The sequence below is a fragment of the Monodon monoceros genome, unplaced genomic scaffold (genome assembly GCF_005190385.1).
Source record: "Monodon monoceros isolate NGI ecotype Baffin Bay Population unplaced genomic scaffold, NGI_Narwhal_1 Super_Scaffold_6, whole genome shotgun sequence".
NCBI classification, from domain to species: domain Eukaryota; kingdom Metazoa; phylum Chordata; class Mammalia; order Artiodactyla; family Monodontidae; genus Monodon; species Monodon monoceros.
The window spans coordinates 5,486,189-5,514,183 of record NW_021703783.1 but is presented as its reverse complement, the minus strand read 5'-3'; the positions used below and the strand labels follow the sequence as shown (position 1 = coordinate 5,514,183).

At 52.7% G+C, this 27,995-nt stretch overlaps 1 protein-coding gene across 1 annotated transcript in view; it reads left to right on the top strand.

Annotated features, from left to right (window-relative positions):
- The first annotated feature begins 5,114 nt into the window (after positions 1-5,114).
- Positions 5,115-27,995, top strand: part of ANO2 (anoctamin 2) — a 313,668-nt gene continuing 290,787 nt past the window's right edge. Inside the window, exons 1-3 of the mRNA XM_029205263.1 lie at positions 5,115-5,166; positions 5,447-5,631; positions 6,799-7,119. Of these exons, the coding sequence (XP_029061096.1) occupies positions 5,115-5,166; positions 5,447-5,631; positions 6,799-7,119 (558 nt within the window). The remainder of the gene's footprint in view (positions 5,167-5,446; positions 5,632-6,798; positions 7,120-27,995) is intronic.

Below are 27,995 nucleotides of genomic sequence, written 5' to 3'. Positions count from 1 at the left end.
GTCACACCCTCCTGTTGCCCGTCTGCCCTCCTAGCTCCGAACCTTTGCTGGGACCCGGAAGATTCCTGACACACTGTCTGAGAGGTGTGGCATGATTTGAAGGGTCTGGAAACCACTCCCGCCTTTCAGCACCTCCCCCTCACCTAACTGGGTGCACAGTGCCCACCATTAGATGGTGTTCCTTCAGGCGAAGGCCCCTGCCCTGTAAATATGCGGGTCTAGTGAGGTCTGCAGAGCCTTTCAAGTTTTCAAAATGCTTTCACTCAGATTATCTCAGGATGTCAGCACGGGCTATTTGTACTTTGGGGTAGGTTAGCTTCTTCGCCATGGCAGTGAGGGTTGGAAACCCCTGGTAGTGGATGGGGGGTGGGGTGGGTGCAGGCTTACAATATGGGGACCCAGGCTGGGGAGGGGCCTTGGGCAGCCCAGGGAAGGGACAACAAAAGGGCAGGACCGGAAAACAAGTTCTCTCTGTTTTTCCATTTAGATTTGGGCTGTTCCCTGCCCCAAGTCTCTGTTCTTTTCTCTCAAAATCTCCAATCCTACTCATTCTCCGTCTGCCTCTGTAGCACAACCTGAGGTGCCTGCAGGCCAACTGGGTGATGGAGCTTAGATCCAGCTAGGAGGGGTGGAGTTCATCCTGGAAATACCTGGCTCTCCAGGGTAAAGAAGTGTGTGGTGGTCCCAGACGAGTAAGGAAACCTGCTCCCCTGTAGCGATGGGGGTGGACAGCAGGGGCTTCTCCTGTCTCATCCAGGAATCCAAGAGGAAGCACATAGTATCCAGCAGATGGGGGCAGGGGGGAGTGGAGCAGAGAAGTCTGGGTGGGCAGAGATGGATGGAAGGGCAGGCACTGCAGCCCCAAAGTGGGACTCGTTCACAATCCTCACATTTTCTGTAGCTCACACGCTTCCAAGGAATTTTAATCTTTCTCTTGTTCTATCATCACACTCCGCTATGAAGAAAGGAACAAAATGACCCCCTCCCCACAATGATGGAAGGAAAAACTAAGCTCAGAGAAAATACAGTATTTTTACAGAACCGTGGCCATGCCAGGACTAGGCACCCAGGGTCCTCCTGGCTTGGTGTGGGGCAGGGTGCTGGTGGCTGCTCCTGGGAGGGTCATGGGGTGGGGGGAGGTGGCTAGGTCGACCCTCGTGCTTCTCAGGTGGTCTGGGCTACCCCCGTGTAGTCCCAAATCACGGTCTGGTATTTATTGATGTTTTATTCTCGGTCTGACAAAGACTGTCCACTGTGGCCTTGGACCATCACTCGGACAGGCTGCAGGTGCCTCCAAACCACAAGCCAAGACCAGGATGGCCCTCCTTCCCTTCATTTCCTCCCGCCCCGCAAAAGGGCAGCTCCCCTAATCAAGTGCCCCTGTGGCTCCACTGCCCTTCAGCGTCTCCACAGATGAAGCAAATCAGAATATTGAGAAAAACTCAAGTTCCAAAGAGATGAGGGGTAGGAAGCAGGGCAGGAACAAGGTTGGAGAATACATGTCCCACCTTCCAGCTCATGGTAAAGATTTTATACTCAGGCAATGGGACCCTTTGAAGGGCTTTGAGAGGGAGGGTGGAGTAAAGTGATGTCTAATTTTGAGGGATCCCTCTAAAGGTGAAGGAGGAGGATGGACGGGGGACAGATGTGGATATGCTCCTGCCCAGGGGGGCCACCCCTGTCCATGCTCAGCGGGAGGCCTCTGGTCATTTCCATCTGGTCACACTTGGACAAGGTGTGGAGCGCTCTCCTCTCCCGCCACCCTAATGCTCCTGGAGGCTTATGAGGGTCCAGACAATTGGAAGATGGGCTACTCACATATGGGGTGGTCAGTTGGGGTGGTCATTTGGGGAGCTGAGCAAAGGTTTGGGATATAGAAGGAGTCCCTTAGACTGGACAGTCATGGGTTGTCACCAGTGGGTTATCTTCCCTCAGTGACGCCAGACAATCAGGGCTGCTGCTTGAGTTCCACTCTCTACGGCTCCCTGCTGACCAGTGGGGTCCACTGCCTGAAGCTCGGAGGCCTTCCTCGGCCAAGTTGACGTTTGTCTGTGTGGCCCTACACCTCCGCCTACACCTCCCTCTGCACCAGCTCAGCTTGTAGCATCTCAATCATGTCTGGGGTGGAAGGAGATTAACTCTGCTTGTAGTATCTGAATATTCCTGTCTCACCTTGATTAGTAGCTTTTCTGAAACAAGAATGTGCTGCGTTTGGGTTTTCTGGGTTCCTAAGGACCAAAATTGCAGGTGGCCTGGAGCTAGAGGAAGAAGCATGTTCCAGCCAGCAGGAAGAATCTATGCAAGGTCCTGGCAGGGAGGCAGTGTGATGCATCAGAGAGACTGAGAGCGTGAACGATGGCTGGAACTCAGAGCTCCACCAGGACACGGGACAGATGAGGCAGAGACGTGAACGGGCCAGATTCCACAGGGTCTCACAGCCCAAGAACGTGGGAAGCACCAGAATTCTCCACACAAGAGGCGTCATGGCCTGATTGACATTTTGAAAGGACCCCCTTGTGGGGAACAGTGGTGGGGAGCAAGGATGGAAGTGGGGGGGTGTTGGGAGAGTGTGGAGTAAGACAGGTGAGCAAGGATGGTAAGTTGGACCAGGCTAAGGTGGTCCTGGAGGTGGTGGAAAACAGATGGATTTAGGAGGTATTTCAGGGGTGAAATTCACAGGCTCCATCACAAATCGGATCTGGGCTGTGAGGGATGAAGGCTGTCAGGGCTGCCTTCAGATTTCTGGTTCGTGGACTGAGCGATGGTGGTAGCATTCATAGCGATGGGGACACTGAAAAAGTGTCGCGTTGTGGAGAAGGTCGTAAGTTTGGTTCTGGACGTGTTGACTTTGACGGGCCTCTGAAACATCCAAGCAGAGATGCCAGGTGGGCAGCAGGGTGTATGGGTCTGGTGGCTAGAGAAGAGTCATTGTGAAAGGTTAAGTTTAGAGAGTCATTGGCATAGAGGTGATAATTAGTCATTGGCATGGATGCGAGTTCCCAGGAAAAGAGCTGAGTGTAGAGAGGAGGCCCCAGGTCCAGGCCTTGTGAAAATGCATCTAGTTGATCCAGAGACGGTAAGCTATGCCTCGCCCTCATGGCACCCTACCATTCTGATTCCAGTTCCAGTGTGTGGGTTTTTTCCCCCACACCAAGCAGTTCTGCAACACCAGCTGGGTGTCCTACAATTCAACTCATTTCCGACACTGTCTACCTGGAGACAGCATCGGATTGCACAGGTTAAAGGGTGGGAAGGGGGCACTGAAAGTTCCACCCTCTCATCACAAGGTTGGTTCCCCTGGCAACCAGCCCCCTTCCTTAGGTTACAGAGGGGCTTTCCAAAAGTCACCTTATTAACACAACAAAAGACACCTTGATCGTTCTCCACATTTAAGGAGTTCTAAGCGTTTTAGGAGCTCTGTACAAGCAACAGAATGAAGACCAAATTGTCTGTTTCTTATAATAAGTCACAGTGTCACAGCCCCAGAGCCCAGGAGGGTAGCTAAGCCACAAGCACCCATGGATCTCTTGCTCAAGGCAGCTTGTGCTAAGAGCCGAGGGAATGCCGTGAAAGGAAAATCAAAGTGGAGTCGGTATTGCTAAGAGAGCTCTCTAAAATGTCATTATTGCCTGGAATGTCTTTCTGGAGCTGGAATGGCTGAACCATATGCTGTGCTCTAATCACTGGTTGTGGGGAGAAGGTGGGCGTGAAAACATGGCCCCAGGCAGCCGTGATCCACGTGTCAGAGGGCAAGTGGAGGGGCCAGCCAGGATGGCCAGCGGAGCCCTGGAGGCCAGCCTCAAACCCCAGGTGGCACCTTTAGGGGATGGTGGCTCCCGGTCAGTGGTTTGACAAAAGCTTTAGGCTGACTCTGAATCTGAGCTACCCAGCTCACAGTTGTGTGAATGTGAATTGCTGTCGAGGAAAGGTGGACGTTGACTGAGCGTCCCCGTTATCACCTGCCCAGGTAGGCATCAGGATGGTCTCCGGCTGTTTAGACATGCACACGGAGGTTTCCAGGCCTTCCCTGGGGTGTAGAGGCCTGTTCTCAGTTCTGCCCTGGGCAGAAAGGCACAAGGGGAGAGGGATTAGCAAGACTGGGGACCAAGGAAGGAAGCCCGTCCCCTGATACCCTGAGCTGGAGGCCCCCCACCCCCCATCACACCACCAGCACGATTGCCCACTCCTGCCCCTCTGTGTTCTGTCCTCTGCCTTCCAGATGCTTCAAGACCCAGCTTCAGATTCAATTCGTCCTGAGGCCACTTTGACTTTCCACCTTTCTGGTCTCCCTCAGTATAGACCAGAGCCCACAGTCTAGAAACAAGTTATGGAATCTTTACTTGCTTGTCATAATTGCGTTTCCTGCACATCAGTGGTATCTTCACAAAGAGATGACACATTTCTTAAGCACGGGGACCCAATGTCTCAGTTCTCCCGAAACTGCCTGGCAGAGAGCTGGGCACATAGCCGTCTGCTCCACAAGCCGGTAACTGACCAGAGGTTCTGTTTCAAGAGACCAGGAAGAGCTGCCTTTTATACATTTGTTCGATCATTCATTCATTCATTTGGCAGGGTCTAGGGGCTGAGCTGGATGTATAAGGTGTGATTTCTGCTCACGCAGAGTTTAAAATGAAAACATACGAACAATGATAGTAACCACTTTTTTATTGCATACCCGTAGTCGAATGACTGTCCGGGTGCTTTGCACGTGTATCTCTCATTCTCATTCTCACTCCATCCTACAAGTTAGGAATTCTCCTTATTTTACAGTTGAAGAAACAGGCTCAGAGGCCTCAGAGGCAGCATGTGACAGAGCTGAGGTGTCAGCCCAGGTGCCCTGAAGGGCTGCTCTGGGGGGGCCAGGGGGCAGCAGGGGCATGGGGACCCTTCAAGGGCCCTGGAGGTCAGAGGTTGCCCCTGCCCTGCACCCACTCTTGGTCTGTCCTTGCTGTCTCCTCGAGGGCTGTGAGGGCTGCCAGGGTGCCTGCTGGTCTTGCTGCCTCAGGAGGGACCCTGAAGGCTAAGCCTTTGGCATTAATTCAGGCTGGCTCTCCAGGCAGTGCCCCACCCACCCTGCCCCCCGGGTGCCACCCCTCTCCGCTTGTCTGGGAATCATGAGAGATTATGACAGCCGTCATCGGGAGGAGTTCCTGCTGGTGGCTACATGTGTGTGTGTGTGTGTGTGTGTGTGTGTGTGTGTGAGAGAGAGAGAGAGAGAGAGAGAGAGAGAGAGAGATGGGGACACCCCCAGCCCTGTGGCCAGCGTGAACCTGTCTAACTAAGCCTGTGAGGAATGACCGGGGTGAGGGGACAGCTGTGGGGAGATGTGGCCGCGGTCTTAGTTAGGGTCACCCTGGTGTCCCCGCCTCAGTGCCTCAGTTTCTCCGGGTCCCCGGGTTTCCCATCCCCTGAAGCTGCTGTCCCCCTTTGTCCTTGCCTCACACAGGTATCTCCCTGCTCCCTGGCTCGCCACGCCGGCTGTGCCCCCGGGCAGTGGTCAGAGGGGGCCAGGACCCCAAACACGGACAACAATGCCTCCAGGTGCCGCGTCCCGGAGCCCGGGGTCTCCAGGGCAGTCTCACCCGACGTTCCAGCCAGGCGTCCGGTGGAGGGAGGTCCCCAAACAGCTCTGTGAGTACTGGGGTAGGCGGATGGACCGGCCTGTGCGGGGGTCCCCAGGAAGACTGTGGACTGGGGGTTCCTCCACCTGGGAGGCAGGTGTCGGGGGAGGGGTTTCTGTTAGGACCTTTTCCTCTCCTGTCTCTCTGAGTCATGGTGATACACTGTCCCAGCAGCGCCGGGGCCCTCTGGTCAGAGGAGGACCCGGAAGGCGGGCGTGTGAAAGGCCAGGGGGCCCCGCCCATTGGTCTGCAGACTCCCGGGCTCCCCTCCCTCAGGTCGGAGGAACCAGACCTTTGCTGGGGCGGCTCCGAGGCTCTCTCCTGTGCCTGGCGCTTCATCTGGTTGCCCAGGTGACCTCTCAGGTGGCTGCAGAGGCAGCTGGGTATCAAAGCAGTAATAAACAGGGAAACACCCAAAGGGGGAGGCAGGTCCCTCCCCCCACTCTGCCTCGTGCTTTCTCCTCCTCCTCTCTCAACCTCCCACCTCGGGGAGCAGACGGGAGTGGACCGCCGCCGGCTCTGGCAGGGTCCTCGCCAGTGGCTGGAGAGGAGGAGGAGGAGGGGGAGGATGTGGGGCTGTGAGGGGCAGAGTGTACAGTGAATCCGCGTGGGGTGGGGGCAGGGGTGGGCCAGGCGGCTAGAAATCGGCCTGTGTTCCAATGGATCCAGAGAACCTGCCGGTGAGTACTGCGTGTTTGCAGGACGGCCGCACATCAGCAAGGAGGAGGGGGTGTCGTGGTGCGTGCTGGGCGCCGCGTGTCAGAGCGTACTCGGGTGACGCGCGTGCGCACAGTGTGTGCGGGCGCGTCCGCTGGGAGGCCGAGTGCGGGATTGTGCGCATGCGCGGGAGCGGGCGTGGGGCTCTAGGCGCGAAGGGAGGCGGGCGGTGGGACGCGTGGCGCTGGCGCCGCCTGTGCATCCGGGTACCGGAGCGTGCACGTGTGCGTGGGCGCCGCAGCGGCGGGCGGCCGGGGCCCGGGCTGCACCCGGTATGGGGTGGAGGCGCCGCGGGCCCGTCGTGGCCGATGAACTGGGGCCCCTCTGTCCTTTCCTTGGGGCCGGGAGGGCCTGGCTTCCAAGTCCCCCTCCCGGGGTGCAGAGCGCAAGGTCAGCCTCCCGCGCCTCTCGCCCCTCCCTCACTGGACCTCGCCGCCCGTGTCCTGTTCTCTCCGGCCAGGTCATCAACAACTATCTGGAGGCCTGCGAGCCGCTGTCCTCGGAGCCCCGTCTGAGCCGCCTGCACTTCCACGACAACCAGAGGAAGGTCGACTACGTGCTCGTCTACCACTACCGGAAACGCGGGGCGCACCCCGGCTCCCCTGGCCACTCGCTGGCGATCGTCTCTAATGGCGAGACGGGCAAGGACCCCGACGCGGGGGCTCCCGGTGACATTGAGCCGGGGCCGCTCGACGCCCTGGAGGAGGAGAGGAAGGAGCAGCGGGAGGAGTTTGAGCACAACCTGCTGGAGGCCGGGCTGGAGCTGGAGAAGGACTTGGAGGTGAGGTCGGGCAGGTGGCAGAGGGTACGGGGTGGGATGGCTAAGCAGGCTGGGCTCCTGCAGGGAGCCTTGGCTTTGTTCTAGCGTTTGGCATTGTTTTTTTTTGTTGTTGTTGTTTTTTTCTGGTGGGCAAACCAGATTTTTTTGCTCAAGGACTTGAAGAGTTTTGAGATCCCAGGTGCTGGTGCTGGCAGTGGGGTGCCCATCTGCTCTGTGGAAGCTGGCTTAGTTAGAAACAGAAGACACGACATTTCTTGCTGGCTCGCCATCCTCTGGCCTTTGTAATGGTTTCCGTCGAATGAAGACCTGGTTTGCCTGTTGAATTTTGGATTAAAATTCCTGTATAGAAGAACTACATTATTAAGGAACGTGTGGGAATTCCCCGGCGGTCCAGTGGTTAGGACTCCACGTTTTTCACTGCAGAGGGCGTGAGTTTGATCCCTGGTCAGGGAACTAAGATCCTGCAACCTGCGTAGCCAAAAAAAAAAAAAAAAAAAAGGAATGTGCTTGCCTAGGGCCTTCAGGGAGTTGGTTATTTGGGAACTGAACATCAGATATATTTTATCAACTTGTGAGCTGTATGTATTCCGACCTCTGATCAGTAGCCAGCCTGTGGAAATCCATTTATCTACATATTCGTCCGGCCATCCATCCATCCATCCATCCATTTTGTCACTTCTCCATCCATTTCTTCACACCATATGATCCTTTAAAGATGACCTGCCTCGCCATCCCATCCAAACTCATCTCCTACCCCTCCCACCCTCCCGTGCTGGCTCCAGCCCATGGGCCTTATCTGGGTTGTGTGTTGGTCACCGTTACTTCAGGGTCTTTGCGCTGGTTGCCCCCTCTGCCTTGGGCGCCCTTCTTCAGACCTGTGCATGCTCAGGCCCTCACTACAGACTTCTGCCCGAATGTTACCTCCTTCCAGACCTCTTCCTTGACCGTCTTAGGCAGAGTACTCCCAGCCCTATCATTCTGTTCCTTGACTCTGCTTAGCTTTTCTTCATCATACTTAGCACCTGAAATAACATGGTAGATTTGTTTATTTTTTAATCTGTGACCCTACTGGCTCCATGAAGGCAGGGGTCTTGTTTGGTTCACTGCTGTATCCCTAGCACCTAGGACAGAGTCTGGCACATAGTAGGAGCTTAACCAGTGTTAGTTGAATAAATAAGTGATGTCCTTGAGTCTCAGGTTCCTCATTTGCAAAATAATAGACGTCCTGCAGGATTGTAGTTTTATATGCCCCCTCATTAGAAGGGGCAATGAAAACATCTAGCACGATGTCTGGTACGCGGTAGATGCTCAATAAGTACTCATTATGATTATTGAAAAGGGTGTCATGCTGAGGGGTGGGGTGACATTCTCATCAGGAACGTGTTTTGTGAGGTTCCCATTAATGCCATCCCCAAACTGGAAGGGACCCCCAGAGGTCATTCACCCATTTTTTATGTGGCCCGGCTCAGACCCCTTGTGCGGACCTGTGCTGCTCATCCAGACTCTTAAACCAGGAGCCCCTTCTCTCATTATTTGCACCACTGTAGGGACATTGTTCTCTTTTAGGGCTACTCGGGGCTCCCTTGCAGTGGGAATGCTGACTTTGACTTTTGGAAATCCAGAGCTTGCTTGGTGCCTCTGATCGGGGTCTGGTGGGAAGGTTTCTTTAGGTAGCGGTGTGTTTGGAGGGCCGTACGAGGAGCAATTGACACCACCACCATGGGAGGCTGCACCTTCTCTGGGTGTCAGGGAGTCAAGGAGGCTCAGGGAGCGGAGGCCTGGGCCTCGTGTGGCTGCTGAGTTGGGAGACAGCAACCTGCTCCAGAGCTGGACTCTGGAGTCTGAGTCCAGATGTTCACATCCCAGGCCTGGCATCTGCCAGCCTCACGACCTTGGGCAAGTGACTCGATCCTTTTGAATCACAGTTTCCTTGTCTGTAAAGAGGGAGAAACAATACATTCTTCATTGGTTTGTGGTGAAGATGAAATAAGACAACCAAGTAAAGTATCTAGAATAGTAACAGTGAGTGTTACTGCATTGTTATTATTGAGAGTTCCCAGATTTAGCAAATAAAAACTCAAGATGCCTAGTTAAATTTGAATTCAGATTAACAGCAAATAAATTTTTTAGCTTAAGTGTGTCCCATGCAATATTGGGGACATACTCGTACTAAAAAATTATTTGTTGCTAATCTGAAATTCAAATGTAACTGTCCTTGTAACTCCTCCTACTGCTGCTAGTATCGCCGCTGTCTTTGCTGCCCTCCAGCGTGTTTCATTTTGGTTGCTATTGGATTTTCCTGGCTTTGGCTGGGAATTAGGAGGGCCCAGAGCTAGCTCTTAGGACTGACTAGTGTTAGGTGGCGCTGTGGGGTGTGTCCTGGACTGTTGTTCCTGTTGTGTACCCACCCAAAGCACCTCCCTCCTGGCCCCTACCCCGGGCTTCAAGGCTGACTTAACTGTTCTTTCTTGGGGCCTTTCCAAGCTACTCAGCCTTCCCCAAGTCCCTCCTGTCATCAGGGCCTCCACCACTCATGTAGCCATCGTGACCTACTGTCTTGCAGTGTTTTTTTGTTTTTTTTTCTTTCTCTTTTCTAAAAATTAATTATTCTTATTTGCGTTGGCACCTCTGATGCAGAGTTGAGTTAATTACAGTGCTCAGTCATGGTGCATTATTATCGATGTTCTGCAAAGGTCCTTCTTGTGACTTTTTAAAATACCCCCTGCCCTTCACTCTAAACGCCTGCTCCTTCCACAGGCAGTCATTCCAACGCCTCGTGTTTCTGGGAAATGCATAGTGTCATTTTCACCGTATGCAATTTGTTTTTCATTTAAAAAATAGACGTTATTGTTTAGAACAGTTTTAAGTTTACAGAAACATTGGACAGAGAGCTCCCCTGTCCCACACACCCAGTGTCCTCTGTTATTAATATGGTACATTTGTCACAATTAATGAGCCGATATCGATACACTGTCATTAAGGAAAATCCCTCCTCTGTTCAGACTTCTTAGGCTTTACCTCCTCTCTTTTTCTCCTCCAGGATCCCAGCCCAGATCCCACGTTATATTCAGTGTCATGTTTCCTTAGGCTCCTCTCGGTGGTGACAGTTTCTCGGAACTGTGTGCATTTTTGATTTGCATAGAGGAGCTCTGTTTTACAACCCATTCTGCTGCTTTCTTTTCCCCCCAGCACTATATTTTTCAGACCATTCATGTAATGCACGTGCACCTAATCCCTTTTTTCTAACCGATGAGCGCTTGTTTACCTAGTCGCTCCCCGAATGATAAGAGCACCCAGTTGCCACCCAACAAGGTTACGAATGAATTGTCACCTCCTTCAGGGCAGTGTCCCACCATCTGCTCCATCTCTCCCCCCCAGCCCCCATGCCATGTTGGTGCTAAACCCTGAGAGCTGGAGACCATGAGGATCTGAACAACTTTCTTGGGGCCTGTGGGGGTCTGAACCGTTCTTCTGTGAGTCAGGATGCTCAGCGTCTGGCCGTGAGCAGCAGCCTGGAACTGGCCCCTCACGGGGGCGGGGACATTGCTCGGCTTCCCCTGGTGGCTGTTCGGAGAGCGCGTGCGGTGGCCCCACCTGCGCGGCTGTCTCCTCTCTTTCGGGCTGGACCGCCTCTTAGGCTCTAGTTTCACTTTGAAGACAAATGGAGAGGAAGTGGGTTTCTATCAGACACTCATGGAGAATATTCACTTAACCTTACAGGCTGAAAGAACTTTGCGGCCACCAAGCTCTACTTGATTGAGTATCGTGGAGTTCACTTCAACCCTAGTTGGTACCTGGCTGTGCTTTAGACAGGAGGAGAACTGACGTGTACTTTGCGTTTGGTGTTTCACTTTTCATTTTGTGTACGTATTGCCATGTATTGACAAGGTCCATGTTCGTATTTTAAAGACTATTCAGTATTTATTGGATGACTAAACCACAGTTGGCTCTGTTTTCTTACGTTTGGTCATTTGATTCGAATTTCATCTAAAGACCTCGCTGGAGGGACTTCCCTGGCGGCCCAGTGGTTAAGACTCTGCGCTTCCACTGCAGGGGGCAAGGGTTTGATCCCTGGTCGGGGAAGTAAGATCCCGTATGCCACGTGGCGTGGCCAAAAAAAAATTAAAAAAATAGAGACCCCACTGGAGGTGCCTGTGGATGACAGAGACCCCTGCATCCTCGCTGCCAGTTCGGATAAAGGAGGGCCCCCTGTTTGGAGTTGAGCATCGCTGCCGAACGGGAGGCTAGTGCAAGCAGTTGAGGGACTTACCCAGCCTCGAGCCTCCAGACAGGCTGTAGAATGGGTGGGCTGAACAAGGCCTCCTGTGACTTACCTCCTCCTGAGCGCTCCCAGACTTCCTACCCTGAGTGAGACTGACCCTGAGGGACAGAGGCACAGACTCAGGTGGCACCGGGGGGAATCCAGAGCCTGGAGCATGCGATGCACTTGGTGGGCCTGGAGGTCCTGCTTGTGGGCTTGGTGGTAAAGACCTTCTCCCAGCCTGCAGGCCGGAAACTCCAGCAGGCATGGCCGCAAACTTCATCTCTGTGAGCAGCCGACGTTCCCAACTGGGAGTGGAGGGAGGGCATCGACAGGGAGACCAGGCGGCCCCTGCTTGGCGCTGGCCTCCTGGGATTAGGGCGCCAGAGGACCCATAGCAGGAGCTGCCTCTAATCAGCACACGGCCCTGCATCTCCGGCAGCTCCGTGGGCTGCTTTGGGCAGAGTCAGGTGTACAAGGGGCACAGTGCCAGCTGGCGAGTCCTGGAAGCCGACAGCTTCATTCAGGAGGCGGAACCCTCCTCTCTGGCCTGGTGTCGGCTGGCAACCCAGGAATGACCAAGCTCCTCTCTCTCTGCGGAGAGGAGACCCCCTCCTGTCAAGGCAAAGGATGACTCTGACACCTGACTCTGCACCCTGTAGCCCTGACGCCTGACACGTCAACCCAAATTACTGTGCTGGCTCAAAAGGAGTCGCCTAGGGGACCTCTGAGGTGTGGGACGTTGTGGCCTCCCAGTGGGGCTCATTTAGGGGGGAAGCTGGTGGCTGGGAAGATCAAAGGCTGCCCCACTCTCCTCAGACCAGAGGCCACTGTTTCTCGACTTTGTCATCAGCCCTTTGCAGGGAGGAGCTTTTACACATCGGATTAAACAGCTGACGGGCACCTCCGTCCTCCTAGGCCCTTGGACAGTGGTAGGGCAGCTTTGGGAAATTGCTCTGTCTTTAGAGTGTGATTTTTTTTTTTTTTGTGGTACGCAGGCCTCTCACTGTCGTGGCCTCTCCCGTTGCGGAGCACAGGCTCCAGACGGGCAGGCTCAGCGGCCATGGCTCACAGGCCCAGCCGCTCCGCGGCATGTGGGATCTTCCCGGACCGGGGCACGAACACGCGTCCCCTGCATCGGCAGGCGGACTCTCAACCACTGCGCCACCAGGGAAGCCCCGGCCTGTGGCTTTAAGGAAGGAAACTGTCTCTCCTGAGTGCCTTCCGTACGTCGCATAACGTGGGATCTCGCTTCCACCTGTGCATCCTCTTTGAGTCTCCGTGAATATCCCGCAAGGCGGGTGTGAGTCCCATCTTTTCGAGGAGAGGAGGAGACAGGCTGGGAGAGGCTAGCGACTCAGCCACGGTGACATCTGCCGAGTGATCCAGCTGGGATTTCAACCCCAGCTGAGACCTTCTGGGGGCTTTGCCATCCCAGGGGGAAGTGACAAGCCCTTGATAGCAGTTTCCTATTTTTCCTTCCCCAGAATTCACAGAGGTTCTCTGCAGGGGCCTGGAGATATTGACCTAGAAAAGGGGCCTGCTTTAGGGGCACCTTTGCTTTGTCCTCCGTTATAGGGGCACAGGGTGGGCGCAGAGCAGTGACCCCCCACCAGCCTGGGCCTTTTGCTCTCCTGAAGGCTGCGGTGGCCTCCCCGAAGCACCAGGCCAGCCCGGGTGACCATTTCTCCTTTTATGGTATCAGTTTGCAGCCCTGCAGATGACAGACACTCAGACCTGCACTGTCTTCTCTCTTACGTGTATAATCTTCCTTTGCTGGGAAAACTAGGATGTAGGAGATTCCCTGATCCTTAGGAAAACGGTGCTGCTTGCTTTTCTAGGGTGACAGTGTCCCCTGGAGGTCTTCCTGTCCCTCGCTCTTCCTCAGGCCCCAAGCAGGCTGTTGGGCGCTGGAGTGAGGGGAGCGGTGTATTTCTATGGGCTGGGGGTTCCCACACCCCTGTTGATGCCATCATAAGGTTAGTCTGTTTCCTCCTCAGGAATGGGATAGGGGTTTGCCTTCTTAAGGAAGGCTATAGGGAGTGCAGGGAATGTGGCATTTAATCACGCCCCAGTCCATCCTGTTTCCTGGCGATGCTGCTGCGCTCTCATGGGTGTGCGTGGCAGTCCCGCAGCTGTTGACTTGCACTAATGACTGGGGCAAACACGATGATTTCCGCCTGGCTTTGGGTGTGTTCCTGTCTCACTTGCCCCACTCTGAAGCCGTGTGCTGGAGCCCAGGGCGTCTCACCCGCCTCTTTCCTGCCCCAAGGGAACTTCAGAGAACACAGCAAAGACGGCTGCGGCAGCGCCTGCCCTCGGGACCGCACAGCTGAGCAGAGCAGAGCTGGGTGGACCTGATCTCCCAGGAGAGGCCTCCAGGCAGCCTGGGGTGGGGATTCAGAGAGGAGCAAGGAGGGCAAGTCACGTCCCCCAAACCTGGGTGAATATCAATTTCCCTTTTCAGAGTTTGTAATTAAAAAATTAACATTCATGGACAGCATGGAGGTGCCTTAAAAAACTAAAACCAGAACTACCGTATGATCCAGCAATCCCACTCACGGGCATATATCCAGAGAAAACTATAATTCGAAAAGATACACGCACCCCGTTGTTCACAGCAGCGCTATTCACAATAGCCAAGGTATGGAAGCAACCTAAACGTCCATCGACAGCTGAATGGATAAAGAAGGTGTGGTACATATATACAGTGGAATACTACTCAACCGTAAAAAAGAATGAAATAGTGCCATTTGCAGTGACATGGGTGGACCTAGAGATGATCATATTAAGCGAGGTAAGAAAGACAGAGAAAGACAAATGTGTGACATCACTTACATGTGCGATCTAAAAAAATGACACAGGTGAACCTGTTTACAAAACAGAAACAGAGTCCCAGACATAGAAAACAAACATGGCTACCAAAGGGGATGGAGGGGGACATAAATGAGTTCGGGATTAACATATACATAGTACTGTCTATAAAATGGGGAAACAACAGGGACCTGCTGTAGAGCACAGGGAACTCTGCTCAATATCTTGTGATAACCTATAATGGAAAAGAATCTGAAGAAGAATGTATCTGTATGTATAACTGAGTCACTGTGCTGTACACTTGAAACTAATACAGCATTGTAAACTAACTAATCTTCAGGTATAAAAAAGAAAAAAAAATTAACATTCATTATTCTTATTTTATGCTCGTGGTGCCCCCACTGGGATGGCTGGGCCATCTCTCGTCCCCTTGATGTAGGAACAGAGGTCCCTTGCCAGGCTGCTGGGGAACAGGGCTGTGCCTGGAGACCGGGTCTCCTCCCTCCTGTTCCCCCTCCCTTCTTACAGCGACTCTGCAGGGTGGTGTTTGGCTTACATGGCCCCCCTGCCATGCAGACAGACGCTGCCCAGGTTATCAAAGAAATGGCTCCGGTGAAAAGCGGGCCAAGGGTTTAAACAGAGTTAGAAGGCGCTGGGGGCTGGCTCTTTCTCAAGTCCCTTACGTCCGGGTGTCTTTCATCGATCAGTGAGCTTCTAGCAGTCCTAGGATTCCTCAGAAGCGGCTGGAAGGAGGTTCTGGGCTTTGATTATCCCATTCCCCCCTGTGGTAGCAGAGGGCAGGCATCAGTGGTTGACGTGCTGAAGGCTTCTGGCCTGGGCACCCCTTGGCCTGCTTGTGTTCTGCTGGTTTTCTGTTACCAGGGGCGATCTGTGAGGCACCCGGAAATGGGGTCCTGTGATACGTGAGCTGGAAGGGCTTGGAATTTCTCTCAGTTCCGGAAGAGAGTGGGAACCGAAGTCGAGAGGATGTGACTTGTAGAAGCTCACGCTGCTGGCTCCGTCTTCGGCAGATGAGATCCTGATGGCAGAGAGTCTGTGCAGACAAATGAGTCATGCGGGAGATGACCTCCTTCTGTTAGGTCCATCTTGCTGGCAGCAGCCTGGTGTCTGGGCCTCCTCGCATGACTGTCGGGGGTCCGTGGCTGGTGCGTGTTCTGACTTAACACTGCGCTCTGCTGGGGGTTCAGTATTTTGTGTGTCACTCCTGCTTCTCTCATTTACGTCAGTCTCTGTATCTGGTGAAGAGAGGGTCAGGGGACAGCTGGTCTCTATCCTGCTAATTATCCCTCTTCACGGCAGTGCTAGATATTTCGGTCTCTGAGACAAACGTGCAGAAAGAAGGCCTTTCTCCACTGGTCGTTTGATAAAGTCAAGTTCTTTGTCAGTCAGGGACCGCTTGGCTAGTCGCTTCAGCTGTAAAGATGCCCAAAAGGGAAGCAGCTGCCCGAGAAGATCCGCCGGGCTCCGTCTCTGGCCTCCTCTCTCCTGCCTCTCCCGTTAGCAGACGTTCACCTCCGAGGTGGGGCTGAGGCCTCTAGTCTGCTGGGCGAAGCAGACGTGACCACGGAGAGCCACACGGTCAGGTCTAAAAGTGCAGTTACAGAGGTGGGAAGAGAGTGCTGGGAGAGTGACCCGGGGCCTGGGTGACCGGGAGGAGTTCCACTCCCGCCTTGAAGCTCTAAACTGAATCACCTTCCCTCTCCCTGCCCCCCGATGCTCGGGGCCCAGCAGACCTGAGCGTGCTGTGTCTGCTACTTTTATCAGCGCTCCGGGGAAGATTCGCCCTCTGCAAGCTGGGACGCTGGGGAGGCAGGTGCAGGTTTGGAAGGCTTAGCTGACCTGGGTGTTGTATGTGGTGAGGTCTTTCTTGGAGCCTTTGAGGTCTGGAGACACCATTGGTTGTATCCGGTGTTTGGTCGATGGTGAGGATGTCCTGGGCCACCAGCCTTACGTGTCCCCCTCTCTTCACTGCAGACTGTTTTCTCAGTGTTCTCAAAAACTGTACTGATAAAGTCAGTTTTCTCAATTTAAAACTGTTCTTACATGTCTTTCCCCTCAGCCTTCGGGAGCTGTTAGCACCTGGCTGCCAGTGTGTGCTTGGTGAGGGCAGAGGAAGTGGGGGAGAAGGAGGAGAATACACTGGGAAAGCTTAGAGTCGGCCCATCAGGTTTAATTGTGCATTTGATTTTGGTGGTGATTTTCTGTTGCCCATCCTATGAGTTCTTCCACTAAAATTGTTCCTAGTTTGAATGTTGGAATTAAGCATGTTGGTGTTTTAGGGACTTTCGTGAAGGGTTCTGCAAGGAACGCTGTGACCTGGGCGTGTCGGCCCGGCCTGCCCTGGCGTCGGGAACAGACAGCTCCTCGCTGTGTGCTCTGCTGAGAAGCCCGACTTTTCTGGATGAGCCACGGGTGAGTGGATGGCGAGTCTGAGTAGGGCCGTGGCCTTTGCCCCGGGGAGATAATGCGCCTGTTTACATCCAGGCCACAAGCAAAAGCGACAGGGCCCCCAGTGTGCTCCCTGCCTCCCCTGTTCTGTGCATCGGGACTTCAGGGAGGTTAGGCCGAGGGGACAGCGGGAGCAAGAGGAAGGAGAGCTGGCAGGATTGTCAGCCATTAGCCGGCCATGTCACTGTCTTCTGAAGCAGACGTGCACGGTGGAAACCCCGCCCGCTCTCGCTCTCGTCCCTCCTCCTCACCCAGGAGGTTGGCTGAGGCCAGAGTGCGTGAATCTCCCCTGAAAGGTTCTTGGAAGTGGACGTGTACTGCATGGGGCTCCTGGGGGACTCTGGGTCCGTCCCCACATCTTCCAGCATGAGATCACTGCCCCTCGGGCATCGCTGGTTTGGGAGTCCCTCTGCTGTCTCCCACCCGTGACGGCCAGCAGCCCGACTCTCTGGCCAGCTCCGCAGTCGTGGGGCCGGGCCGTGGGCCTGGGCTAGGTGACCGCCGGTATTCTTGTCACTGTCTCGTCGTGTTTCCACTGGGGGACGGCTCGCCGTCAGGTGTCGAGAGGCGGGAGATAGCTGCCTGTGGATGGCTGCCCCTCCTCTCTGAGCTCCTCCAGCCCCGGGGACTTAACTCATCCACCGGCCCTTGGAGGGTCGAGGTTTCCCAGGCCTGGGAGAGCGCCTGCGGGGTTTAGCACCTTTTCAGGATCGGGAAGTCAGAGGAGTGGGATTTGGGGGGTGTGCTGACAGGTCGTGTTTTCTTTGTCAAGTGCAGACTGGGAAACGACCAAAGGCTTCGGAGCTGAAGCCCGGGGCCCCGGCCTGGGGGGGGGGGTTTGCTGCTGGAACCCTGCCCACGCTGCCCATCCGCAGATGGCGGCGCTCTGTGCGTTGCTATGTCCTGCGCTCCGGGTGCAGCTGGAGGGGATGCATTCAGACCGACTTGGGCCAGGGCCTGGGAGCAGGGCTGTGCTGGCAGAACATTTAGAAGACCAGTGGCTCTGGGCGGGAGTTATCTCCTGCTGTCACCTGGACTTCTGTGACGGCAGAAGGTAGAGGGGAGAAATCTGGAGCGCAGAGGGCGACAAGCCGGGGTCACGGGCGTGGCCTTTGTGCACGTTTCTTAGCCACGCTGGGCCAATCTTCTCATCTGAGCCCTGGAGCAGCCCCTTCCACGGGTGAAGATGCTTCACAGGCTGCAGAATGTCCTAGAAAGAAGGGCCATCACTTCCCCAGGTCTTTGTAGGAATGGTGTGGGCTTGCTTCTTGCATCGGGCTTTCCTCTTTGCCACGGGCCCAAGTTGGCTCTCCCACCTGCCACATTTTGCTTTAATTTTCCACGATTTGTACCCTTCCTGTGAGCTGGGTTGAATTTCCTTTCCATTTTCTGAGTGAATGAACATGGCAGTGTGTGGATTAGGCCTCCCCAAAGGGAGGAGGTGCGGGGTGTTTGATGTCTAGTTGGGGGAAGAGATGTAATCACGAAGGCTTAGATGCTGATTGCTTCTTTTCTGGGTTCCTCTGGCCAAAGGGTCTCACAATTTCAGTTATTTTAGTACTGTGATCATGATCTTGAATACCCCAGCTTACCTGTTTCAGGATAAATAGTAAATAGCCATTTACTATTTATGCTGTTACTTGCTGAATGTTTTTGCTAAGTTCACTTTTTAAACTTAAATTTATTTTAAAAGGAAGTACTGTATCATTATTATCAATGGAAAACCAACACACCAATAAATAGAAAATACCTACAAAAATAAACCACAGCAGAAACACAATAACATCACTGGTTTCCAGCTGGACGCAGTTGGCTGCAGAAGGTCCGAGGCTGGGGAACAGAGGCTCACTCTCTGTGGAGAAGGCGGCTTATGACGTCGTGCGCTTAAAACTAACATGATGCTCTATGTCAGTTATACCTCAATTACAGAAGCAGGAGAAAAGGTTAAAAGAAAGAAGGAAGCTTAGGTAGCGTCAGAGAGCTTAAAGATGTACTGACATCAAATGGAGACTTTATCTTTGCAGATAATTGAAAAGGGACTTTTGAAAATGTTATCTGGGGCTTCCCCGGTGGCGCAGTGGTTGAGGGTCCGCCTGCCGTTGCAGGGGACACGGGTTCGTGCCCCGGTCCGGGAAGATCCCACATGCCACGGAGCGGCTAGGCCCGTGAGCCGTGGCCGCTGAGCCTGCGCGTCCGGAGCCTGTGCTCTGCAATGGGAGAGGCCACGGCAGTGAGAGGCCCGCGTACCGCAAAAAAAAAAAAAATGTTATCTGATGCTCTTTTGTGTCTGTCCTTAATCTAATGTTCCTTGTTCTTGGGCAGAATTACCAAAACACTTAGTTTTGCGCCCTCTGGAGCTTCACTTATCCCCAGATAGATCGAAGACTTTGCGAGCAGAGATTGTGTTTTATTCCTCTTTTGTTTGTACAGTGTCTGACACATAGTAGATACTCAAGTGTGTTGAATTGACTCAAAGCATAATGTGTAGCAAAGACAGTACACGGTGGAGTTGTTCAGGGGAGGGGACCGTCCCCAAGAGCTGGAGTTGGCAGGGAAGGCTTTCCCAAGAAGAGAGACCCCGCTCCCTTTCCCTGAGCCCTGCTCCCACTCTCCGCGGCCTGGAACCCTGCCCGCGTTTCCTTCCCCCCTCACCCCCTCTCCACCTTCCGGCTGCTTCTGCAGCAGCTTCCCCAGCCAGGGACAAAGATGCCATAGCCTTCGGAGCCCCCCTCCCCCCGCCCCCGTCCTGAGGGGAGGGCAGAGCGGAACAAAAACAAGAGGAGGGGGTGGGAGGAAGGGTCGGCAGGGGAGACAGACAGACAGACACACACACACACACAGGGTGGGCACCGCTGGGGTAAACCTGAGCCCTTTCAGGCTGCCCTCGGGTCCAGCGTTGAGAGGATTGGTGACCCTCCTGGGGAAGAAGTTGAGCCCTGGGGGTTGTTAGCAGTTTTCCCTAGCTTTCTTCCCTCCCTCTCCCTCTCCAGTTCTCTCCTTTCTTCTTTCTCTCAGCACCTTGCAGCTCTGCCCTTGGGGCAAATCCCACAGCCCAGGATGATTACCGTGGCTGTGGACTCGTTGATGTTTGCGTTTAGGCCAGGCTTGTCTCCATGTGATCATGAAATCTTTCAGAAACAGACACAGACACAATTTCATATGGATTGTATGTCAGGAACTGTCTGCGTGACCAGGGCTGTGTCCCCACGGCCTCTCTGGCCCTGGGACCTTGCCTTCATCCAGTGACGAGAAATCTCCTTCTTGGTGCTGCCAGGAAGACCTGTTCTCTCCCTCCTGCCACGGGGGCTGCAGGGATCTGGACACTTCCCTCCTGAACATCTCAATGCTGCTTTTGAAGATATCAGTCATGACAACAAATACTTTTACTGTGCTCGGTACATAAAGCAACTCATTGAATCTTTGTAAAAACCCTATAAAAGATTTACTATTACTGTCTTTATTTTTCAGATAAGAAAACTGAGTTTACTTGGTCAAGGTCAAAGAGCTAGTGCCAGTGAGGGATTCAGACCCTGCATCTGAGTCTCAGTAACTGCAGTGTCCCACCTCTCTGGGGGTAATGCTTCTGCCGTCTGAGCTTGGTGTGGGCAAGGGGGAGTCCTCGTTCTCACTGTCGGGATTGTCGGCCACCGAAGCACGTTCAGGAGAGGAGCCGGGAGCCTCTGAACTTGGGAGCGTTCTCTCCTTACCTCTCTGGTCCCCGTTCTGCCCCCTCCGTCGCCCCTCTTATCCGCCGAGGAGGGCGGTCATGGGATGGGGGAACAGCTGGATCCCTGCAGATACCTTTTAATTACCCATGGACTGTGTTTGTGGCAGGAATCAGTCTGCTCGGGGATGCCTCTGAGACAGCTGGGTAGATCTGGACCAGCAAACAGGGTGAGAGGCAGCAGGGGTTCCCAGGAGGGCGAGGCTGGGGACTGACACTGCAGGAACTGGAGAGAGCGCGGGGTAGCGTGGTGTCCAGAGCCACTTTGGACAGTGAGCCAGCGTGGAATGTCAGCCCCCTGGGAGCAGGGCTGGGAGGACCCCTACGTGTGTGTTCTGCCCTTTCCTGCCTGTGGGCATGAGGAGGGCTGATGGCGGGACCCGTTTGTCTCGGGTGCCCGGCCTCTCTCTTCTGTGGCTTCTCCCATCATCTCTCTCCCCGCTTTACATCCACTCTCAGGTCTTTCATTCAGACCCCTCAGGACAGCCGGACTTTGCAGCAGCTGCGTCTTTAATAGGGGTCAAATCTGTAGGTGACGGTGGTGGGCTGGGCACCGGCGGATGGAGCAGGGCTCTGGGAGTCACACCGGAGTGACCCTTTCCTTTATCAACGACCGCGGCCGCAGACGGGCCTCCTGCCTTCCTTTACCCCCACCTTCAGAAGCCGCTTATGTCAGAGCTTAACACCCGCGCGGCCTGGCCGCATTTGGGATGGAGAGTCCCTCGTGTGCAGAGGCCCGTGCTGGTGTGGGGTGACGAGGAGGAAGATGTCAGCACCCTTGGGGGAGGGTCAGTGTTGAGCGAAGGGCACAGCAGGCAGACGGTTTCTCAGGGTCATGCAGGGCGACCCCTGTAAACGTGCAGGTTATTCCACGTATGGGCACGTGTGGTGGCGAGTGGCTAATCTGCTCACGGCCTCTTGCATTCTGGGTCGTTCCCTGCGGTTCGGATGCTCAGGAAACGGAAGAGAATTCTCCGTTTGGCCAAGCGGAACAAGACAGAGATGCTGGGATCTTCCTCCCCCAGACACAGAGTGTCCTTCTCTCCAGGACAGAAGGGCTGTGGTTGATTGGCTCTCCCTGCTTCCAGTGGTTTGGGTAATGGCACGTGATACGCACAGACCCTGTTGCCTGTGTATATGTGTCTGCACGCAGCTTAGCTGACTTGTTACAATGACTGGCACCAGGAGGGGCAGGGCTGGAAGGTTCCCTGAAGGAGAAAGTTCTGGAGTAAAGTGAGGTTGGAATCCCAGCTCAGCCACTAAGCGATGCCTAAACTTGGGCAGATTGTGTGATGCCACCTGTCACTTTGGTTTTCTCATCTGATCTGTTTGAGTCGTTTGGAAGACAGGTGGCCCATCAGGGGTACGTGGTAGTTGTGAAGGAAACAGACTATTAAATGAGGGGCCGTTCCTCAGAGTGTCTAGGGCAGTGCCTGGCCCATGTCAGAAGCTCAGCATAGCTGCCGTTCTAGTTCGTTCCTCTCAGGCCCGAAGATCCCTAAACAACTTCTGTTGTTTTCTGTTCTCCAGGCTGACCTGTCTGTAAATGAGCTGGACTCTCCCATCCTAATTATTCGCATTCCTCTCCTGGCCTGGCTTCACAGACCCATGTCAGGCTCTGACACCTGCTGGTTGTCTAGATGCCCTGGAGAGCCTCCTTCAACACATTTTTTTTCTTTTCTTCTTTCTGAAGTCTCTGGAAAGTTTGCCCAAGGGCTAAAACCTGGTATCAGATACCTCACCAGGAGGCTGACTGGTTCCCAGGAAGACTCACCTGGAATCATAGGGACCTTTGCACGGATAGGTCATCCATCTGTGTGCCCTGGTCTGAGTCAGAAGTCTCGCCTGCTACACTGAACCCCTGTTTATAAAATTCTCTTTGAAATTTAAGTATATTAATGTAGCTTGTTGCAGAGAGTCCCGTTTTAAAGTGGATAATCAGCCTAATTTATCCGCTCTCTAAACCCAAAATTCCAAACCTCAAGTTTGATGGACGTGATACACACTTGTACCTTTCTCACCGTGCTTTAGTGAGCCATACAGCTCTTGAAGCACCATCTAGAAGCCTGTGAACCTACCAGAGGGAAGGAGAAGAGAAATCGCCTCTTTTCCTTGCTTGCACAGTATCTCAAAACTCAGGAGGAAATTTATCCTTGGGGTCTAACCTGAGTGCCTCAGAGCAACCATAAGTCGATGAACGAAGTCAGATGGCACGCATTTGATTGACCCCGCTGGGCCTAAAGTACATGGGGATTTGTCTCGGGAGCCAGCGAGACTCCCACGTCCTAGGTAATGGAGCCAGCGGGAAGGTTGGGAAGTATCCTCCCTGCAAGCCGGAGGAGCGGGGAGTCTGGCCGCCTGCAGATTGGAGCTTGGTCTCAGACTCAAGACGGGTCATGTGACTTTCCCCAGCCCTCAGATTTCAGTATTTTCAGTTGGTTTGGGCTCCTCCATCTGTCTCCTGTGGCATCTACGGGCAGGTCAGCTCCCTGTTTCCTGCAGAATCAGGTGTTCCTTGCTGGGCTGCGTGGGGTGTCTGAAGGTCGTCTAGGCCATGCCCCTGCCTCTGGCTTCCTATGTCCCGGTGCTTCAAGTATCTTCCTGGGGATTTCCCCATCACCTCGGATAATCTCTCCCTACGCTCCATAGCGACAATGTTCTTTCTAGAGTCTGACTTGACCCTCCCTTGCTGCCATCTCCACCCTGTGGTCCACTTAGTCCTGGCCTCCAGGGAGACAGAGGAACAGCTGCCGGCCCCGCCCCTGTTCCTTCCTTGTTCTTGTTGGGGTAGCACCTCCATGCATCCAGTCTGTGGATCCTGCAGCAGTTTCTTTGTCAGTAGATCACATTGCAAGCTCCTCTCCAAATGCTGTCTGGCCGCTTCCTGTTCCAGGCATCTCCCTCCCACCTGAGTATTTGTGTTTGTGATTATTTAGCCCCAGAGGCAACGGCCACATTTTTCCAGGTTGAATCTGCTCGTTGTTACTTCCTGCCCGGCTTTGCTAACATCTCCAGGTCCCTTCTGTAGCCGCTGCTGCTGGCTTGCTGGGCGTAGAAACTCGGGTTTTCAGCCTTCGGAAAGCAGACCCTGAAGGGAGTGGGGCGGGGACAGCTGGTTCCCCTGCTGACAGGGGCCCCACCCAGTGTGAAGTCAAGGACTCCCCAGGAGAACATCTGAATTGATGAGCACAGAAAGCCATCAGGCCCAGCCAGCAGCGGGGCGACGGAGACCAAGCCCGTCCCAGCTGTCCGGCCTGCTCCTGTCCCCTGGGCCGAGAACAAGGAGACGCCTTCCTGCCCTCTGGACCTCGGCTCTGTCCAGACAGCCATAACCAGTTCTAATACTCAGCAGAGGAAGCAATGAGCCCCAGATGAAGGAGTTGGGGTCATTTCCTGTCCGGGGAGGGGGCCGGACCAGGATGGCAGGGGCCACAAGTTAAATGTAGAGCAAGCGTGGATGCACCCCCGATTCTTTTGGAAAAGGGAGAGTTTATTTTATTTTAGTTTTTTCTATCTGATTTTATTGTCGGCCCTGATGACTCAGAAAGTCAGAGCTGGAAGGGACCTTTGAGAATCTTCCCTGCTTGCCTCATTTTACAGAAGGAGGCCCATGGACGTTCGGGAACTTTCTCAAGCCCACAAAAGCATTACCAGTCGTCCTGGGCCCTGTAGAGGGGTGCTGAGTATTAGGTGTGGGAAGCGAAACCTCTCGTGACCAGGAGGGGGCTCAGAAATGGTTGCGCATCAAACGACCCTGGCTTGCCTGCACCTCTTGGCCTGGAGCTTGAAGGCGAAGCTGGGAGCCTGGTACCTCTCTGGCTTCCCAGGACTCTGGGTTCCCGTGATTCAGTTGAAATACACGGGTGTGGATGGGGGTGAGTTTGATGCTGCTCCCAAGAGTTCTTTAGAACTTGAGTGGTAGAGGGAGCCTGTGAAAGTGGAGTTCCCGCATCCGTCCCCGTGCTCAGTTCTCTCCCCCCGCCTCGCCGTGCAGTTCCCTGAGCACGTTGCCGGTTAGGAGGCTTCCTCAGAAGACGCTGATGAATTTGCAATGATTTTACAATTCTCCTGGGGAAACAGCTGCAGCTTGAAACCGAAACATACCCACCTGTGCAGCTGTATCCCCCTGCCCCCCATCTGGGGAAGGCACACACACACCCAAACCACGTAGAAACACAGGAACCCACGTGAATGATCCGAACGAGCGCCGTGCAGAGGAGAGGGATTCGCTGTCCTGCGGGCCGGTCGTGCCGCTGGGGTCTGCGGGGTCTTGGGAACACGCGTCTGGAATCCTAGGGACCTTTGCCTCTGTGGTTTGTGGAGCTCTTTGCAAGAAATGCTTCTCTCTTCGAAGAGGAGGACAAAGGAAACAAACAGTGTGGTCACCGGATTATATGCCAGATATACATTCTCTTCACAAAGTTACTATGAAGAGGCGCTTTTCGTGAAATTATCATTCCCGTTGTATAGCAGCTGAGGCTTTCGGAGATTAAGCTGGGACTCCATAGCAGAGCGGGGCACCTTCTGTGATGCAGTGCTGCCACCTTCCTCCCCTGGGGTCTGTGGACTCACCTGCCTGAGGATCTCAGCATCCATGGTCTCCGAGGGGCCCTGTGATTTTGGAGGGGTAACTGCCAACTCACCAAGTGCATCCGTTTCCTCCTCTGAAAATGGAAATCATGCAATTTGGCTAGTCGGTTGAGTTGTTAGAATTTGTAATTACATGAAGCCTGTAGGCCCCTGAGATGAGATCAGAAATGACTAGTAAAGAGGTAACTGCTGGCCTCCTAAGCTGGAAGCAAGGTCCAGAGGGATGCTTTTAATCAGGAGTCTGTTGGTCCCTACTAGGCACGGCCACTGTCGGGCAGGCAGCAGGGGGCTTCTCTCCCACCTCAGTGAGAGACAGCAAGCTTCTTGGGCCGCAGCTTGGTGTTACATGCTCACCTTTATTCTGTCTTAGAAATGCCTCTTTTAACCAACTATTACCAGTTATGACCGTCTCACTCTTCCTCTTCAGCCCAAATTTTAAGTGTACAACTTGATGAATTATCACTAAGTGGATTCACTTGTGTGACTGCCACCCAGATGAAGATCTTGAACCTTTCCAGCCCTTCAGAAGCCCCCCTTGGGCCTCTGCCCGGTCACGGACCCCCATCCAAAGGTCATGACTGTTCTGACCTTTAGCATCCCACGTTTGGGCTGTTTTTTTTTTTTTTTTTTTTTTTTGCGGTACACGGGCCTCTCACTGTTGTGGCCTCTCCCGTTGCGGAGCACAGGCTCCCGACGCGCAGGCTCAGCGGCCATGGCTCACGGGCCCAGCCGCTCCACGGCATGTGGGATCTTCCCGGACCGGGGCACGAACCCACATCCCCTGCATCGGCAGGCGGACTCTCAACCACTGCGCCACCAGGGAAGCCCTGGCCTGTTTTTTGAACTTCTATATGAATGGAATCATACAGTATATATTTTGTGTTTGCTATTTTTGCTCAACATTAAGTGTGTGAAATTTGTCTATATTGTTGTCTGTAGTGGTGGTTTATTTATTACTATATGGTGTTTATTTCGTTTTCTTGAACGGACAGTTTACTTTTCTATTTTATTGTGGATGGGTTGTTTCCTGGTTTTTTTTTTAATTAATTTTTATTGGCGTATAGTTGATTTACAATGTTGTATTACTTTCTAATGTACATCACAGTGAATCAGTTATACATATACATATATCCATTCTTTCTTAGATTCTTTTCCCATAGGTCATTACAGAGTATTGAGTAGAGTTTCCTGTGCTATACAGTAGGTCCTTACTAGTTATTTATTTTATATATAGTAGTGTGTATATGTCTGTCCCAATATCCCAATTTATCCCTCCCGCCCCCTTACCCCTGGAAACCATAAGTTTGCTTTCTACATCTGTAATTTTATTTCTGCTTTGTAAACAACTTCATTCATACCGGGTGGTTTCCTGTTGTAGGTTATTATGAATAGTGTTGCTGTGACTTTTTTACAAGTCTTATGGTGAATGCATTTCTGATGGGTAAATACTTAGGAGCAGAATTGCTGGTCATATAATGTGTATATGTTTAGCTTTAGTAGACACTACTGAACAGGTTCCAAAGGGTTTGTGCTAATTTATACTCCCCATTAGTGTATGAGAGTTCTGGTTTCTCCACATACTTGTCGACACTTGGTATAGTAAGCCATTTAAATTTTAGCCATTCTGGTACCTGTGTAGTGATATCTCAGCGTGCTTTTAATTTGTATTCCCTGATGGCTAATGAGATGATAACCTTTTCATATGTTTTTTTTCCCCCAGCCATTTGTATATCCTCTTTTGTGAAGTGTTTCTTCAAGTCTTTTGACCATTTTAAAAGATGGTTTGTCTGTCTTTTCCTCATGGATTTGAAAGAGTTCTTCGTATAGTCTTGGTACCAGTCTCATGCTGAATATCTGTCTTGCAGATATCTTCTTTCCCCTCTGTGGTTTACCTTTTCACTCTTTAATTGTGTATTTTGGTGGATAGAGGTTCTTAATTTTATTTTAGTCCCATTAATTGACCTTTTTCTTTGTAATTACTGCTTTTTGTACTCTGTTTAAGAAATCATCACCTATCCAAGTCACAAACATATTCTTCAGTGTTATCTTTATTGGTTAACCCTGCACATTTAGATCTGCAATCCACATAAAACTGATTTTTTTCGTGTGTGTGTATGTGGCATGAGGTGTGAGTCAAGATGATTAATTCTTTTCCCACTGGGATATCTAATTGACCCGACATCATTTGTTGAGAGAGCCATCCTTCCCCACTGCTCTGCAGTGTTAACTGTGTCATAAATCAAGTGTGGCAGGCTGCTTCTGGACTCTGTTTTATTCCCATGGTCTGTTTGTCCTTGTGCTAATACCTCGTCATTTTTAAATTTAATTTAATTTTTTAAATTGACATATAGTTGATTTACAACGCAGTGCCAATCTCTGCTGTACAACAAAGTGACTTAGTAATATACATACAGACATTCTTTTCAAATATGCTTTTCCATTATGGTTTACCACAGGATACTGAATATAGTTCCCTATGCTATATGGTAGGACCTTGTTGTTTATCCATCCTATATATAATAGTTTACATCTGCTAATCCCAGACTCCCAACCCAACCCTCTCCTACCCCTCACCCCCTTGGCAACCACAAGCCTGTTCTCTATGTCTGTGAGTCTGTTTCTGTTTTGTAGATGTGTTCATTTGTGTCATATTTTAGATTCCACATGTAAGTGGTATCATATGGTATTTGTCTTTCTCTTTCTGACTTCACTTAGTATGATAATCTCTAGTTGCATCTATGTTGCAGCAAATGGCATTATTTTGTCCTTTTTTGTTGCCTGTCATTGTCTATATGTAACACGTCTTCTTGATCCATTCATCTGTCGATGGACTTTTAGGTTGTTTCCATGTTCTGGCTGTTGTGAATTGTGCTGCTGTGAACGTAGGGCTGCAAGTACTACCTCACCATCTTAATCACTGCATTTGATAATAAGTGTCTCACACTTACAAAGTGATTGTTACTTTCTACTTCCATGTTTTAATCTCTTAGTCAGACTCGTTCAATCTGCCTTCTGTTC